The sequence below is a fragment of the Mchenga conophoros genome, linkage group LG6 (genome assembly GCF_057382185.1).
Source record: "Mchenga conophoros isolate Kocher_MC1m ecotype Shallow Benthic linkage group LG6, M_conophoros_male_GT1.1, whole genome shotgun sequence".
In the NCBI taxonomy this organism is placed as follows: Eukaryota; Metazoa; Chordata; class Actinopteri; order Cichliformes; family Cichlidae; genus Mchenga; species Mchenga conophoros.
The window spans coordinates 28,608,337-28,621,339 of record NC_140531.1 but is presented as its reverse complement, the minus strand read 5'-3'; the positions used below and the strand labels follow the sequence as shown (position 1 = coordinate 28,621,339).

The window sequence follows — 13,003 nt, the reverse complement described above, 5'->3', positions numbered from 1 at the left end:
TCAGGACACAGCGTTTCTTATTTTAACTCTAGCAGTAGTGGGAAGTAGCTGGCCTCCAGAAAATGAACTCTGACTTTCTATCTTCACACCTTGGACAGCAGGAGATTGCAATGGCACTCTCTCTTTTTCTGCCTTACCAGCGGTGGTCAACCTACGCTCCTGTTCATGTGATATTGCTGGCAGGCTTATTTAAGACATTTCATTGTTGAGTTTTGGCTTTGCTGGACAACAGCTTGGTGTCTACGCAGTGTAAGTGAAGCAGCCAAAGTGATGTGTGGAGTCAAATTTAAGGATTTAACTCGTAACAGTAATAATGATAATAGCTTAGATTTATATAGCGCATTTCAAGAAATCCAAGGTTACTTTAGACCAGCGGTCCCCAACCCCCGGGCCTCGGACCGGTACCGGTCCGTGAGTCGTTTGGTACCGGGCCGCGAGAGTTGAGGCTCAGGTGTGAAATGGATGGTTTTCAGGGTTTTTATCGGTTTTCAGCGTTATTTTGTTATCGTTTTTATCGTTAACTCGGTTTTCCTGGGTCTTTTCACATGTGTTATGAATAAATCTTCTTTTTTTCGGTACCGGTACTAGTTTTATTTTGTTGTATTTATCCACGACACCTTAAAGGCCGGTCTGTGAAAATATTGTCGGGCATAAACCGGTCCGTGGCGCAAAAAAGGTTGGGGACCGCTGCTTTAGACCATTTTTTTTAAAGAGTCAACAGCCAAAGGCTTTAGTGAGTAGGTGACATTTCAAATGCTTTTTGAGTGTGTTGCAGAACTCAGGGAGGAACATGTTGCAGAGAGTGGGAGCAACAGTGCTGGAGGCTCTGTCCCAAAGGACCACAGCCTGGTGTGAGGGAATGGAGAGAAGGACTTTAACATGTGAACACAGAGTCTGAGATGGGGTTTAGGGGAACAGAAGGTCCAATAGATTTTGTGGAGCATGGACATGGCATAAATGAGGGTTTCAGCTGCTGTGTCTGGGAGTCAAGGCCAAAGTCTGGAGATGTTTTTCAGATGGTCGAAGGTGGATTTAGAGACAGATTTGATATGTGATGAGAATTAGAGAGTGGAGTCCAGAACAACATCCAGGTTGCAAACATCTGGAGATGGTGAAATGAAGAATATATTCACATTAAGGCCATGATCAGCCACTTTCAGGACGATGGCTTAGAAACAACAACCGACAGTTCGATTTTATTGTTGTTCAACTTGACAAAGTTGGTTGACATTCAGATTTTGATGTTTCCCAGAACCTGATAAGGATCAGAGGAAGGTGCTGACTGGAGTGTTTAATGCTGAGATTTAACTGTGTATCATCAGCATAGTAGTGGAACCTCAGCTCAAAATAGTGGATGGTGGCGGTAAATGATGAAAAGAAGAGGTCACAGCACAGATTCTTGGGAGACATTGCCTGACTGTACTAGACAAGGAACATCCAGGTGACATGATCTCTCCTGTCAGCAAGATATCCTGAAATCAGGAGAGCGCTACATCTGTGAGGTGAACATAGTTGGACAGAGTCAAGGAGGATAGAATAAGAGACTGCCAAAAGCTGCTGAAAAGTCCAGGAGAATGGGGATGCTGATGTGGGTCTGCAGCAAAGAGGATGTGATTTGTAATCTTGACGAGAGCAGTCTTAGTGCTGTGTGTCAGAATCCAAGGGTTCAAAGAGTTTGTGGCGTTGGGAAGCAGCTTCTCTTTCCAGGATTTTACTCATGAACGGAAGGTTTGACTTTGGTTATCAGGGTTCAAGTAAGGTTTTTTAACAATGGAGCAAACAGCAGCTATTTGAGAGCTGAGGGTACCAGTCTAATTTCTAAAGACTTGTTGATATCTTGGCCAAGGTTTTTGGCATAGTGTCCAGGAGACAGGTGGAGTCCTTAGCTCTACAAACCAGCTCAGTAACATGAAAAACATCCAGTGGAGAGAAAGATGAAAGGCAACACTGCGGCATTTATGAAGTAGGCAGAAAGACATGCTGAGGATGGGATGAGAGTAGAGGTGAGGTGTTGTGTGGGGTAATAGCTGCTGCTCTGGTGTCCAGGAACTTGGAACAGATGACAGGGTGGTGTGGTCGGCCCTCAGAGGGGTAAAAATATCCAGTTTATATGAAGAAGTTTTAATACAGGCATGCATTGATGAAGATGTTTTATTATTTTTCAAGTTAATTTTCTATATTTTGCTGGTTTGATATTCTTAATATAAACAAACAGTAAAGTAGAAATGATGGTCCTGTCAACTGCACAAACCAGTCTTTCAGACACTCAGCAGTCTTTACACATATAGTTCCAGATTTAACAGATTCAGAGAGTCATTTGTCCTGCTCTTGTTTTTCAATCCTCTCCCTTACAGTTTGTGTGCATTTAGATCCAGTGTTGGGTTTTACCATATGCATGTGTGCAAACATGGATCCATGTACATACTGTATTGGCATATAACCTGTAAAGCAAAATGTCCCATGGAGACATTAAAATGATGCGAATTCTATTCTATTGTTTCTGCCACTGTACATATTATATGTGTTTTAATGGGATTAAGATTCATTTCAAGTGTACTGTTGTGTGCAAAGGTGTGGAGACACCAAGGTTCTTCTTCTGTTTTTTGAAATAAAGATCTTAATCCAACCACTGCAGCTTTCGATGAATTCTGAGTCTTTAAAGTAAAAAAGCAGCAGCTTTCCCACTAAAGGTCACACTGGTGTAATGTTTCACAATTTCACTGGTTGTGCAGTGGTATTTGAATTTCTCCTCATGATTTCTATGCAGTATACCAATTTTAAAACATGAAACATTTTAATTCAGAGGAAGAGCTTTTACACACATATACTTGCAAGCGGGCTCTCATTGTCACACACAAAACATGTCATTACCTTCTGTGCGGATGGTAAAGGGGGAGTCCCCCAGTCTCTTTGCTGAGAACTGCCCCCCCAGAGAGGTCATTAGAAAACACAGGCTGAAGAAGCCTATTCCCACCACGAATATCCTGCAACACAGTGGGAGGAGAGGGGAAAGGATAAAAGGGGAGTTAAGACAGGAAAAGCATATTTATCAAGATGGGCAGGTAAATTGATATTGTGGGAAAGTAGTTGGAATATAATATAATAATTATAATATAATAATAGAAAGAGAAATAAGAGAGGGAGATTTTTAAGCCACACAATGGAAAAATGATGAAAGGTGTAAAGCATGAAAAGAAAAAGTAGGATTGTACACAGGTGAAAATGCCAACAATTACAGAAGACACGTTTTAGTTGAATAAAATGATTGACAGCAAAAAAAAGGAGGAAAATAGAAAGATGAGAGGATGGGAGAAAATGTGGAGAAGAGACATGAACAGAGTCAAAAAAAAAAGGAAGAAGTTCCAGAAGGCAGAGCACAAACGGAGCAGTGATCGCACATAGAAGAGAAGACTCTCGAAGCCAAAGGGCACTTGAAACAAACTAGTGTTGTGACATTACTGCTTGGCACACATCAAGAACAACTGCCAAAATAATGTGTTGCTAAGTGCGGGCAAAAAAAAAAGCAAAAAAAAAAGCAAGTGATTATTAATGCAATGTGAAAGGTGTGCACAGGGAGAGAGGGCAAAAAGGCATCAAGAAGGAAGAATGGAGCCAAAAGCATTACGTTGCTAAAAACGGGTAAGAAAGTGTAATGCTAACTAAAGTCTTTGAAACAAAAAGTGGCATCAGCCAGCCCTCTGTCATAAAACGTTGTTTTGTGGCAAATATCAGATGTTTAAAATGTCACCATAAAACAGAGGGGAAAAGAAAGTGAGGATCTGTGTCGGTTCTGCCTGGTTAGACGACCATGAGAGAATGCAATCGCTGGCTTAAAAGAGTTTAAAAATCAGGTCTTTGGTGTCTGTATAATTCTTGTCCTAGTTAAGTTACTCTCTTCAGTGTATATGGATCAGAGGTTATCTCATTATGCTGAGTCTTTGGGGGAAGAAGCGAGGAAAGGCCGTCAGTGATTTTGATTCACTGGACAAAATAACAGTCAGCCTCTGTGCCTAACAAGTCGAGCCCTACTTTTAAAATGTTGCTCCACTGATAACCTCCACAAATGGGGACCCCCCCCCCCCCTAAAAACTGGGTTAAGTGACAATAAACAAAAATAAAATAAACAGCAGTTAATTCAGCAACTTAAGCCATATTTCTAAATCATGTATATTTTGGGGGGTAAATTCTTTAACCATACAAATTATACCCATCTTAAAATGCATGATTTTGTAATATCACTATGGCAATTCACACAAATAAAATTTTTGGACAGAACTTAAAGTGGTAGAAGAAAACAAATATATGAATAATTTATATTTGCTTTTCCTCCAGAGCCAGGCATGAGTTGTTTACATGAATGCCTGGCCCACTATAAAATCTGACAGCACTTCCAGAAATGGTAAGCAGCTCCTGTCACACCAGTTTCTGAATTAAACCTCTTAATATTGAGGAAACAAATTACTATCAACACTGAGGAGGAACGACCACTTAAAAGAACATTTGCTGAGCTGATCTAATCAAAAGGGATAGAGATGATGTCGAATAATTTGTTAAGTGTACAGCTTGGCGGTTTGGCAAGCCACTGGAGCGACTCTGACTTCAAGATAGAGCCAGTGTGTCCTGTCCTGAGTCACAGAAAATGCAATCAGGTATAATCCAGCAAAGCTTCTCTTCTTTGAGAAACTTTTTTTTCCATCCTTCTTGAACGCAAGAACACACTAAAACTGAAAAAGTCATATTGATCGTAGCTTGAGTTTAATGGGTTGCACCAAATACAAGCTGCTATACGGTTGAATTCAATTATTTACAGCGCAGGACACACACACAGTAATTTGTGCACAAGTACATTTTGACATGAGCCTTCCCAATCCTCCTTCTCAGCGTTATTTTCTGGCGCCAAAAGCAGGTTATTCAACAACACTTTAAAGTGATTATCAGTGACAGTTTGGAAAAGATAAAGGGGTTACTCAGAGACAATTTTTTTTTTATAGCTAAACACAAAGGTTGTTTGTTTTTTTTAATCCACTTTATCTTTTCTTTATAATTTATCCCAGATGCAGGAATATTTTGTGTGTGTGAGTGTGCAGAGGATGAGGCAAAGGCAGCGATGTTTGTAAGAAACAGGCTAATGGAAAGAGAAAAAGAGATTTTCAGCTCACGCGGGAGTGCAGAGGCTGGTCTAATGCTGTCCTAGGGCAAACGTTTCCTCTCTTATCGTTTAGCCGTTTTTGCGAAGTGGCGTTAGGTGGGTGATATGAGAGGATTATGCCCCGGTCCTGCCTGACGAGGCTTTAATTAACAGGCTTAAAGTGAATGTTCTGCTCCTTATAATTGGATCAGAGGGAGAGCAGAGCCTATCAGTTAACTGGCTTCCTCACAAATATACTTATCAGATTTTGCCTCTAGGTAGATGATTTTGAAGGGAGAGAATTTCTACCAGGCATGGTAGGGAATAGGTGTTACTTGTGGTGTTTTCCAGGAAACTTTTCCTGGCACCTAAATGAGCCTAAATTCTCATAATGACTCTTAATTTGTGGAGTTAATACACAGAAACGGAACCATATAAAAATTCACTGGAGGTTATGTTTCCACATGTATCATTTTGGCACTTTTTTTTTGGCTTGAGCCTTGGGGTATCACTTAAGGTTAATGTACTGCAACTATTGTGCTTTTTTGGGGATCTGTGCATTGACCCTGGGAACCTTCATCTCACCAACCTGCTTTTTAAGGGAAAAACATAATGGAATCTGGCATAATTTCAAATGTGATACTACACAAATCTGCAACAAGCGCTCATTGTCTGTGCTGTCGAGGTTAGTGTGGCTTTATCACAAAGCTGCTTAGCCGAATGTGTTTCTGAGTTAATGCTTGATCTACCGAGTAGATGGCAGGTGAAGTAATTCCATGCAACATGAATGTAACCATCACCCCACCCCCATCCTACTACCCCCACCCCTTTTTTTTTTTTTTTTTCAAAGATTGCACAGCTTTGCTCCCTTACCCTACTACATACATGTAACACTTTCAGCAATGGAAACTGGGTATAAGGCAAATTGTAGGGAGCGGGAAGGATTACCTTAAGGATTTAAAATCTGCCACTATCAGAGAAAATTTAATAGGAAGGGCTGACAGATCTACTCAGTTGAGTATAAACTCTTTTATTCATATGTAAGGAATCCTGTCCAATGCAACAGAGCCACACAGGTGTAGATCAGCGATCCACGCAATATGAAACTACAGCAAGTTAGAGCACGGTTTGCAAATAGTGCAGACCCTCTATCAACATTTACAGTCTTTATCCATATGGATTTAGGTGGAATTGATAGGAGGAACATCTGGTGTGTGGGTGTTTTGATGAGTGACAACACATGTATGCACTCCTTCCCTGCCCTCCATGTGCACATTGCCGAATTACTGTATTTTTCAGGGCTTTGCAACTCTGTGCAGCCAGAAGTTGAGTCAGTCAGAAAAACAAAGCAAAAAAACAAAACAAGCAAAAAATAAAACTGCATGCTAAACATAAACGCAGCGAGGGGGGAATGCACACGATGCTGGAGGCTATAAGAAAACTGTGTCAGCTCTTTGTTCTCACCTGAACGGTTTGAACGTTACTAGACATCTTCTGACCATTATTTTAGCGTCGGTGCTGCCAGCAATCATTTTCCAAAACCAGCGAGTCCTGACATCGTTGTTAACCTCCCGACCTGGAACTTGAGGTGACCGACCATTTTTAAGTGCGTCCCATACAGCGGTCCACAGCACAACACGCCTTTTCTACAGATAGAAAAATAAACAGCGGAGCTTCTTCACCTATCCAGAAGAAAAAGTCTAAAGTTTCATTCAGTGAGCTTCTTTATCCGGGAGTGAAAATGTCATTAAAGCGTTATATTCCGTCTCCAGGCGAGCACGGTGAAGGAGAAGTCGCCGCGGGTTGCGCCGAAGCTCTGGAGTCCTTCACCAAAAAAGAAAAAAAAAGAAAAAACGCACAAAAAATGGCGTTTGATAAAACATGTGAGGGAAGATGTTTGTTTGTCGGTCGGTATATTCGCTCGCTCTCTTGGTTTTAAAAGAGGAGAGACAGCTTCGTAGTCGATTTAACTTCGCAGCGCACCCAGCGCGAGTGTGGCCAACCAGCCAGCCGGTCTTACCGTTCAGCTCTCACGAGGCGAGCTGGCTCAGGTGAAGTGCTGAACGTCCGGCTAATCTTTTCAAAATAATAGCCCCGCCAACGAGCAACCGATTCTAACAGTGGGGACAAACACTAAAAGAAGAAAAATCCAAGCGCGAATGTCAAACATCCAAATTGCAAATTACTTACAACCACAGTCCTTCACAAACAGACACTAATGTTGCCTAATTATATTCTGAAAGGGTCTACAAACACAAAGAAACTATTAACTAGAAGTATAAATGTAAGTAAATATAGAAGAAAATAAGAATTTATTCATTTATTTATTTATTTCCCTTTAGATTTGGAAAAACGTGAGGTGATTTTTTCCTTCTCTGAAATTTTCGCTCCTTATTCATTTGGCTGTACAATACACGCTGGAGAATTTGGGCTGTCTCCCAGATGAAGTTTTTTTTCTGACAATCTCATTAGCCAATTTTCCGTCGAGCATATAAATTGAAAAGCTCTTTAACAAACACACGTACTTCTTTTATTTGTGAGGTAATTCATTTTATTTCCTGTATCATTGTAGCTACCGGTGACTGACTTGATGCTGGTCCCTCGACACTGGAGCGATGGACAGGTCTGGATGGTCGAGACCCTCCGCGTCGCACTCACCTCTGCATGACGCCATCCCACAACTCTCCCATGAGGAGCACTGAAACATCGCTCCGTGCTTCACTGTCTTTTTCCTTCAGTTTGTGCAAAGTATGTACAGTTAACTGTTGCACACCTTTCCCCCACGCAGCTAATCAAAGCCCCCTGTTGTGACTCAGTCCCACAGGTGGATTTGAAAGGGTCATCAGTATTTCTCTACCCATGGGTGAAATGAGCGACGGCAGCTGTTTTGACACATTATTTAATGCCCGTGATTACAGCGGGTTATAATTACAATGTAGGCTGGGTTAAATTTCTTTAAGCACACTTTTTGCACATTAAGCTTTAGATTGCGCATTTGAGGATTTGCTCTGGTAATTGTTTCAGCACCATGGAGAGCGCTGAATGTGCTCAGGATGCATCGGTGGCATCCAGCGGCAGGTAGCGGTACTGCAGCAGGAGCAGACGCAGCATCAGTAGCACCAGGTGGTAGTAATCTAATGTTATGCTTTACATTACCCATTACCAGAGGTGGGACCAAGTCATTGTTTTGCAAGTCTCAAGTAAGTCTCAAGTCTTTATCCTCAAGTCTCAAGTCAAGTCTCAAGTAATGTCAGGCAAGTCAGAGTCGAGTCTCAAGTCACTGGTGTAAAAGTCCGAGTCAAGTCACAAGTCTGAAACTTTGAATTTCAAGTCCTTTCGAGTCTTTAAAAAAAACAAACGAAAAAATAATGTTGCAGTTATGCTAAATGTAAATATTAGACCATGTAATTTTAAAATCTGTGTTTTTCTCAACACATACAAAATAGTGAACTTAGAAAATATACACAAATTGTGAAATTGCACCTCTTTAAAATGCAGCTCAATTAAACCTAGCTCCAAGAATAATTTTCACCGACAGTTCTGAGATAAGCTGCATGTTATTCTTGGATGCGGTTGTAGGACCAGCTTTAAAATCGCATGACAAAAATATCATACACATTAAAAAAAACTGTATCACCAACGTAGCCTGGAAAACATTTGCTAGTTAGATGAAGTCAGCTATCTCATCGTAGCATATTTATATGCATATTTATAATCATACGGTTCTTGGAGTGAGTGCATACACTCATGAAGTTTAGTAACTTCCGGTCACTGCAACAATCCCAGGTACAGTTTACCGACGGATGGGTACAGGACCTTGAAATGCACCGTGTAGAACGAAAGACCATCGTACGTATCATAAGTTTACCAGTCTCACAAATCGTCTTCATAAATACACATTCGTTAACCGTTTATTAATATAACCTTTGAGCTCAACGGTAATTAATTAGTAGTGGAAATAATTTCTGGTAGCATCACAGAAATGTAGCAGTGACAATAATACTGTATGCTGTAATCGTACTGGACAATTAGTGATACAAAAAACCTGTTTTATCCTGTGAATAAAAGTATGTGTTTTTGTCAGTGTACCATAATAACAGAAGCGAAACGCAATATTGTGTCAGGATAATTTACTATTTATGCACAATAAATAAAGGAGCATAGCGCGACAATTTCTGTTCAGCGCCAGACTTGCTTGTAACCTATATCACCAATTATGTTAAGAAAAATGACGCATTAACTACAACAGCAGACTGACCTTTGTGTAAATGCTTGGAGCAGACTAACCTGTGAGCTGGAGTGTTCTGGGACGTTATAATTGGTCTTTGAATGGCTGCAATCCAGTCGCCTCTTTGTCACTTCGGAAACATGGCTCGAACAATTTCTCTTCAACGACATAATCCGATAACAACCGATCTCTTTACCCGTCGGCTTCCCGTGGCTGTCATGCGACCGGCTATTGCAGTTAATAATACAACAACTTCTTGACATTTTTGTGTTTCTTTTTATCGCTGTGTGACTGATTTTAATTGAAAGCCTGCGTGCGCTAGTACCGCTTGCCACGAGTTCCCAGAATCCTTTGCGGTTCTACCCGTGAATGACGTCACATTTTCAATCTCCATATAATATGCATGTTAAATTTTATATTTGGGGTAAAATATCAAGTCTTTTCAAGTAAACCGGTTCAAGTCCAATTCAAGTCCCAAGTCATTGGTGTAAAAGTCCAAGTCAAGTCACAAGTCTTACAACATTTTTTCAAGTCAAGTCTAAAGTCATAAAATTAATGACTCGAGTCTGACTCGAGTCCAAGTCATGTGACTCGAGTCCACACCTCTGCCCATTACCACATTTACACGGTGTGCTGGGATTCAGTACAATAACAAATAAAACAACACCCTCCACCCCAATGTAGTAAAGCGGGTAACACCCACTCAACACACACCTTATGGCACTGTGCAGAATTAGCTTCAACAAATAGGGAGGGACACTAGCTATCTTGAGGCTACCTTATTTGTTCACCTCAATGATTTGCAGTCAGCTCTAGCCACATGCACAAAGTATGCAGCCTTTGTGGCCGGTGGAGCAGAAACAGAGTCAGAAGGTGGGGTGCGGTGGGGGGGATCTGCAGTGGACCAGTCTGAGGATGACAGTGAAATCTCAAACTCCCTTCATGGATCACTTGCGCTTGTACATAAGGATTTGACTGACAGCCCACCACCCACATAGGCTGTCCCTCTCTGTGGGTTGTGGGAATAGTGCTGCTCTATCAACAGGAATCCACTGTGCAAACATGGAATTCTTGCACCTTTTGTTTGTGTGTCTGTGGGTGTGGATACATTAATTTTATTCTGCACAAATGCATAATACAGACACACACACAATCATGCACATGCACACACTACAGTAGAAATCACTGATGTTTAAAAAGCAGTCTGCGAGACTCAGAAAAATACCCAAAGGCATGGCACACCGCCTCAATTCAGACTCTTACAAACCAAATGTAGACATTATCACTGGCCCACTTTTAAGGAATCATTCGGAAAATGTTGCATCATCAGTGAGATAGATGCATTTAAAATGGCAAACTCTACCCCCTGCAGCGGTAAACAGAATTGTTTCAGTGGAAGAATGAAAGAGGTATTAGGTCAAATTCTATATTAGTAGAAATGTCACAGACTCTTTCACAGCTATAATAGTGCATTTTTTAGTAGTACCCTCATATTTTCCACCACTTGGTTAAAGAGGAGCTAATTTTCAGCTTCTTTTTTTCTTGGACTCTACTAGGGTAGCTTTGCATGGTTAAAAAAAGTACCCCCAAATGTTCTGGTACATAGCCTTGACACAGCTACTGTCATTTAGTTCTACTGCTAGCTCTAGTACCTTTTACAGGAGCAAAGATTACAGCAGTGGAAATATTACACTGAATACCTGCACACCCTGGGATATAACAGTAGACTTAATTCTTCAGTACCAAGCAGTATCAAACAGTGTCTAAATACTCATGTCCCTGGTAATAGGTGAGATGATGTGAGGGAATTACCCTAACTCCCTTTTCATATGAAAACGTCGGCTCTGTGGAAATACCACAGTTAAAGTAGCAAAATGTTATCCTGCTGATTCTAAGTGTCTGTATATTATCTCCCTGGGCTATCATTTGTTATACACAAAGCTAGCAAGTGATAGAAGAATTACAAAGAGCAGCTCGGCTACATTATAATCATGCCCATGGTCTTAACTAAAGCTTCAGTCACAATTTATGCTGTCCAGTTTTCCCTACCAGAAAAGTATTTCAGTGATATGTTTACAGCCTTTTGGGTCTGACTTCTCCACATCTCTCTTTATAAAGTAGCTTTCTCTTAGCATTAGGTTGGTTGAACATCTAGCTTCACATAGGTCCTGTTCACAAGAGTCCCCTGGGAAGTGGTCTGAACAAACAAACATGCTGCCTTTTGGCTGTTCATGGTCCGAAAAAAAAAACATTTTTTTTTACATAACGCAGATTTAAGAGTTATAAAACTTGTCAGAAACCTGGTGTTTAGAGCAGTCTAAAGTCTGAACCTTGGGCTCACAGGGATTACTTGTACGTACGCTTACCTCATTATTTCAAATGTAATGTTTAAAATTAGCGTCACCTTCCAAAGGTGTACGCAGTGAGACCCATAAGTTTTTGAAAGTGACACAAATCTGATACATTCTTACATTCTGGTCAGAGTATTGATTGATTCACTGACACCAAAAGACCTGAAACACAGGAGAAGTCATGAATAACAGAAGTATTCCTGTAGTTAAGAAAAACAACTTCACAACATCTATCCAATTCAACAACAGGAGGAGGTAGGCACGCCATTGTCAAAGTCTACAATGAATTTAAGCATAGAGTGTTTACAGCAAGTTACAACCAGCATGTTGGGAAGAAAACAGTATGGAGAAGGAAAGGAGCTCCTAATGATATGAAACATAATGCATCAGAGGCAGCATTATGAGATGGACTTATATGGCCGTCACTGATGATCTGACTGCTAATAGAAGTATCAGGATGAACTGTGAAGTGTTTGAATCTCTACTACGATCAAACAAAGAAGCAGAAACTGAAGGTAGCTGCAGTAAAGGCCTGACAGAGCATCGCAAGGAAAGAAACAGTATTTGGTGATGGTCATGGATTCTGCAATGCATTTTCGTTCATGTATTAAAAACAACCCTTGTATGTAAAATGATGTTAGTTTGTTAGCTTAAAGCCTGCACTGCAGTTAAGCCTTAATTATACACATTGAATTGTGGTGGTGTCATAAAGAAAAATTACAAAAAAGTGTTCATGTAAAAAAGAAAAGAAAAAGAAAATCAGCATATTGTTTTAAATATATGACACAGAAAATATTAAACATTTAATAGCTGCACTTTAACTCCCTCCAGTAGTACTTATCACTAGTATTAATGAGTTTTTACCTTGAAACAGAACATCGCCTGACACAGATAAAACCAGGTGCAGATGTAAAGCTACAGTAGCTGCAGAAGAAGCTGGCAATTAGTAATGAAAAGAGAAGAAAGTCCTGATGTTTAGTGAGTTTATTATCCCATGTTTCCTACACAGTCTTGGTACTGTGGACTTTCTTTCTGCATTTCCTTTTTCTTGTTTATGGTTTATGAATTAGACCCAGCTCACTGACGACATTGGGGATTTAAAAACACCCTTAACTATACTTAGTCTGCTCCAGTGCATTAGCACAGCGTACTCTAGTTAAATCACTGCAAAAGTCACTTAATAAAAATTGTAACAAATGAGAAATAATGTAAAAAAAAAGTGTGTAATTAAAGTGGAAACACATGTGTGAGAATGCATAGAAATCTGCACAGTGCTTCATAGCATAAGCTGAATAT

At 40.4% G+C, this 13,003-nt stretch overlaps 1 protein-coding gene across 1 annotated transcript in view; it reads right to left on the bottom strand.

Moving 5' to 3' along the window:
* The window catches only part of LOC146572839 (alpha-1,6-mannosylglycoprotein 6-beta-N-acetylglucosaminyltransferase B-like), a 118,839-nt gene extending 111,732 nt beyond the window's left edge, over window positions 1-7,107 (bottom strand). The window contains exons 1-2 of the mRNA XM_085277263.1: window positions 6,593-7,107; window positions 2,872-2,984 (exon numbers count right to left, since the gene is read on the bottom strand). Of these exons, the coding sequence (XP_085133389.1) occupies window positions 2,872-2,984; window positions 6,593-6,660 (181 nt within the window). The 5' untranslated portion in view covers window positions 6,661-7,107. The remainder of the gene's footprint in view (window positions 1-2,871; window positions 2,985-6,592) is intronic.
* Window positions 7,108-13,003: the final 5,896 nt, after the last annotated feature.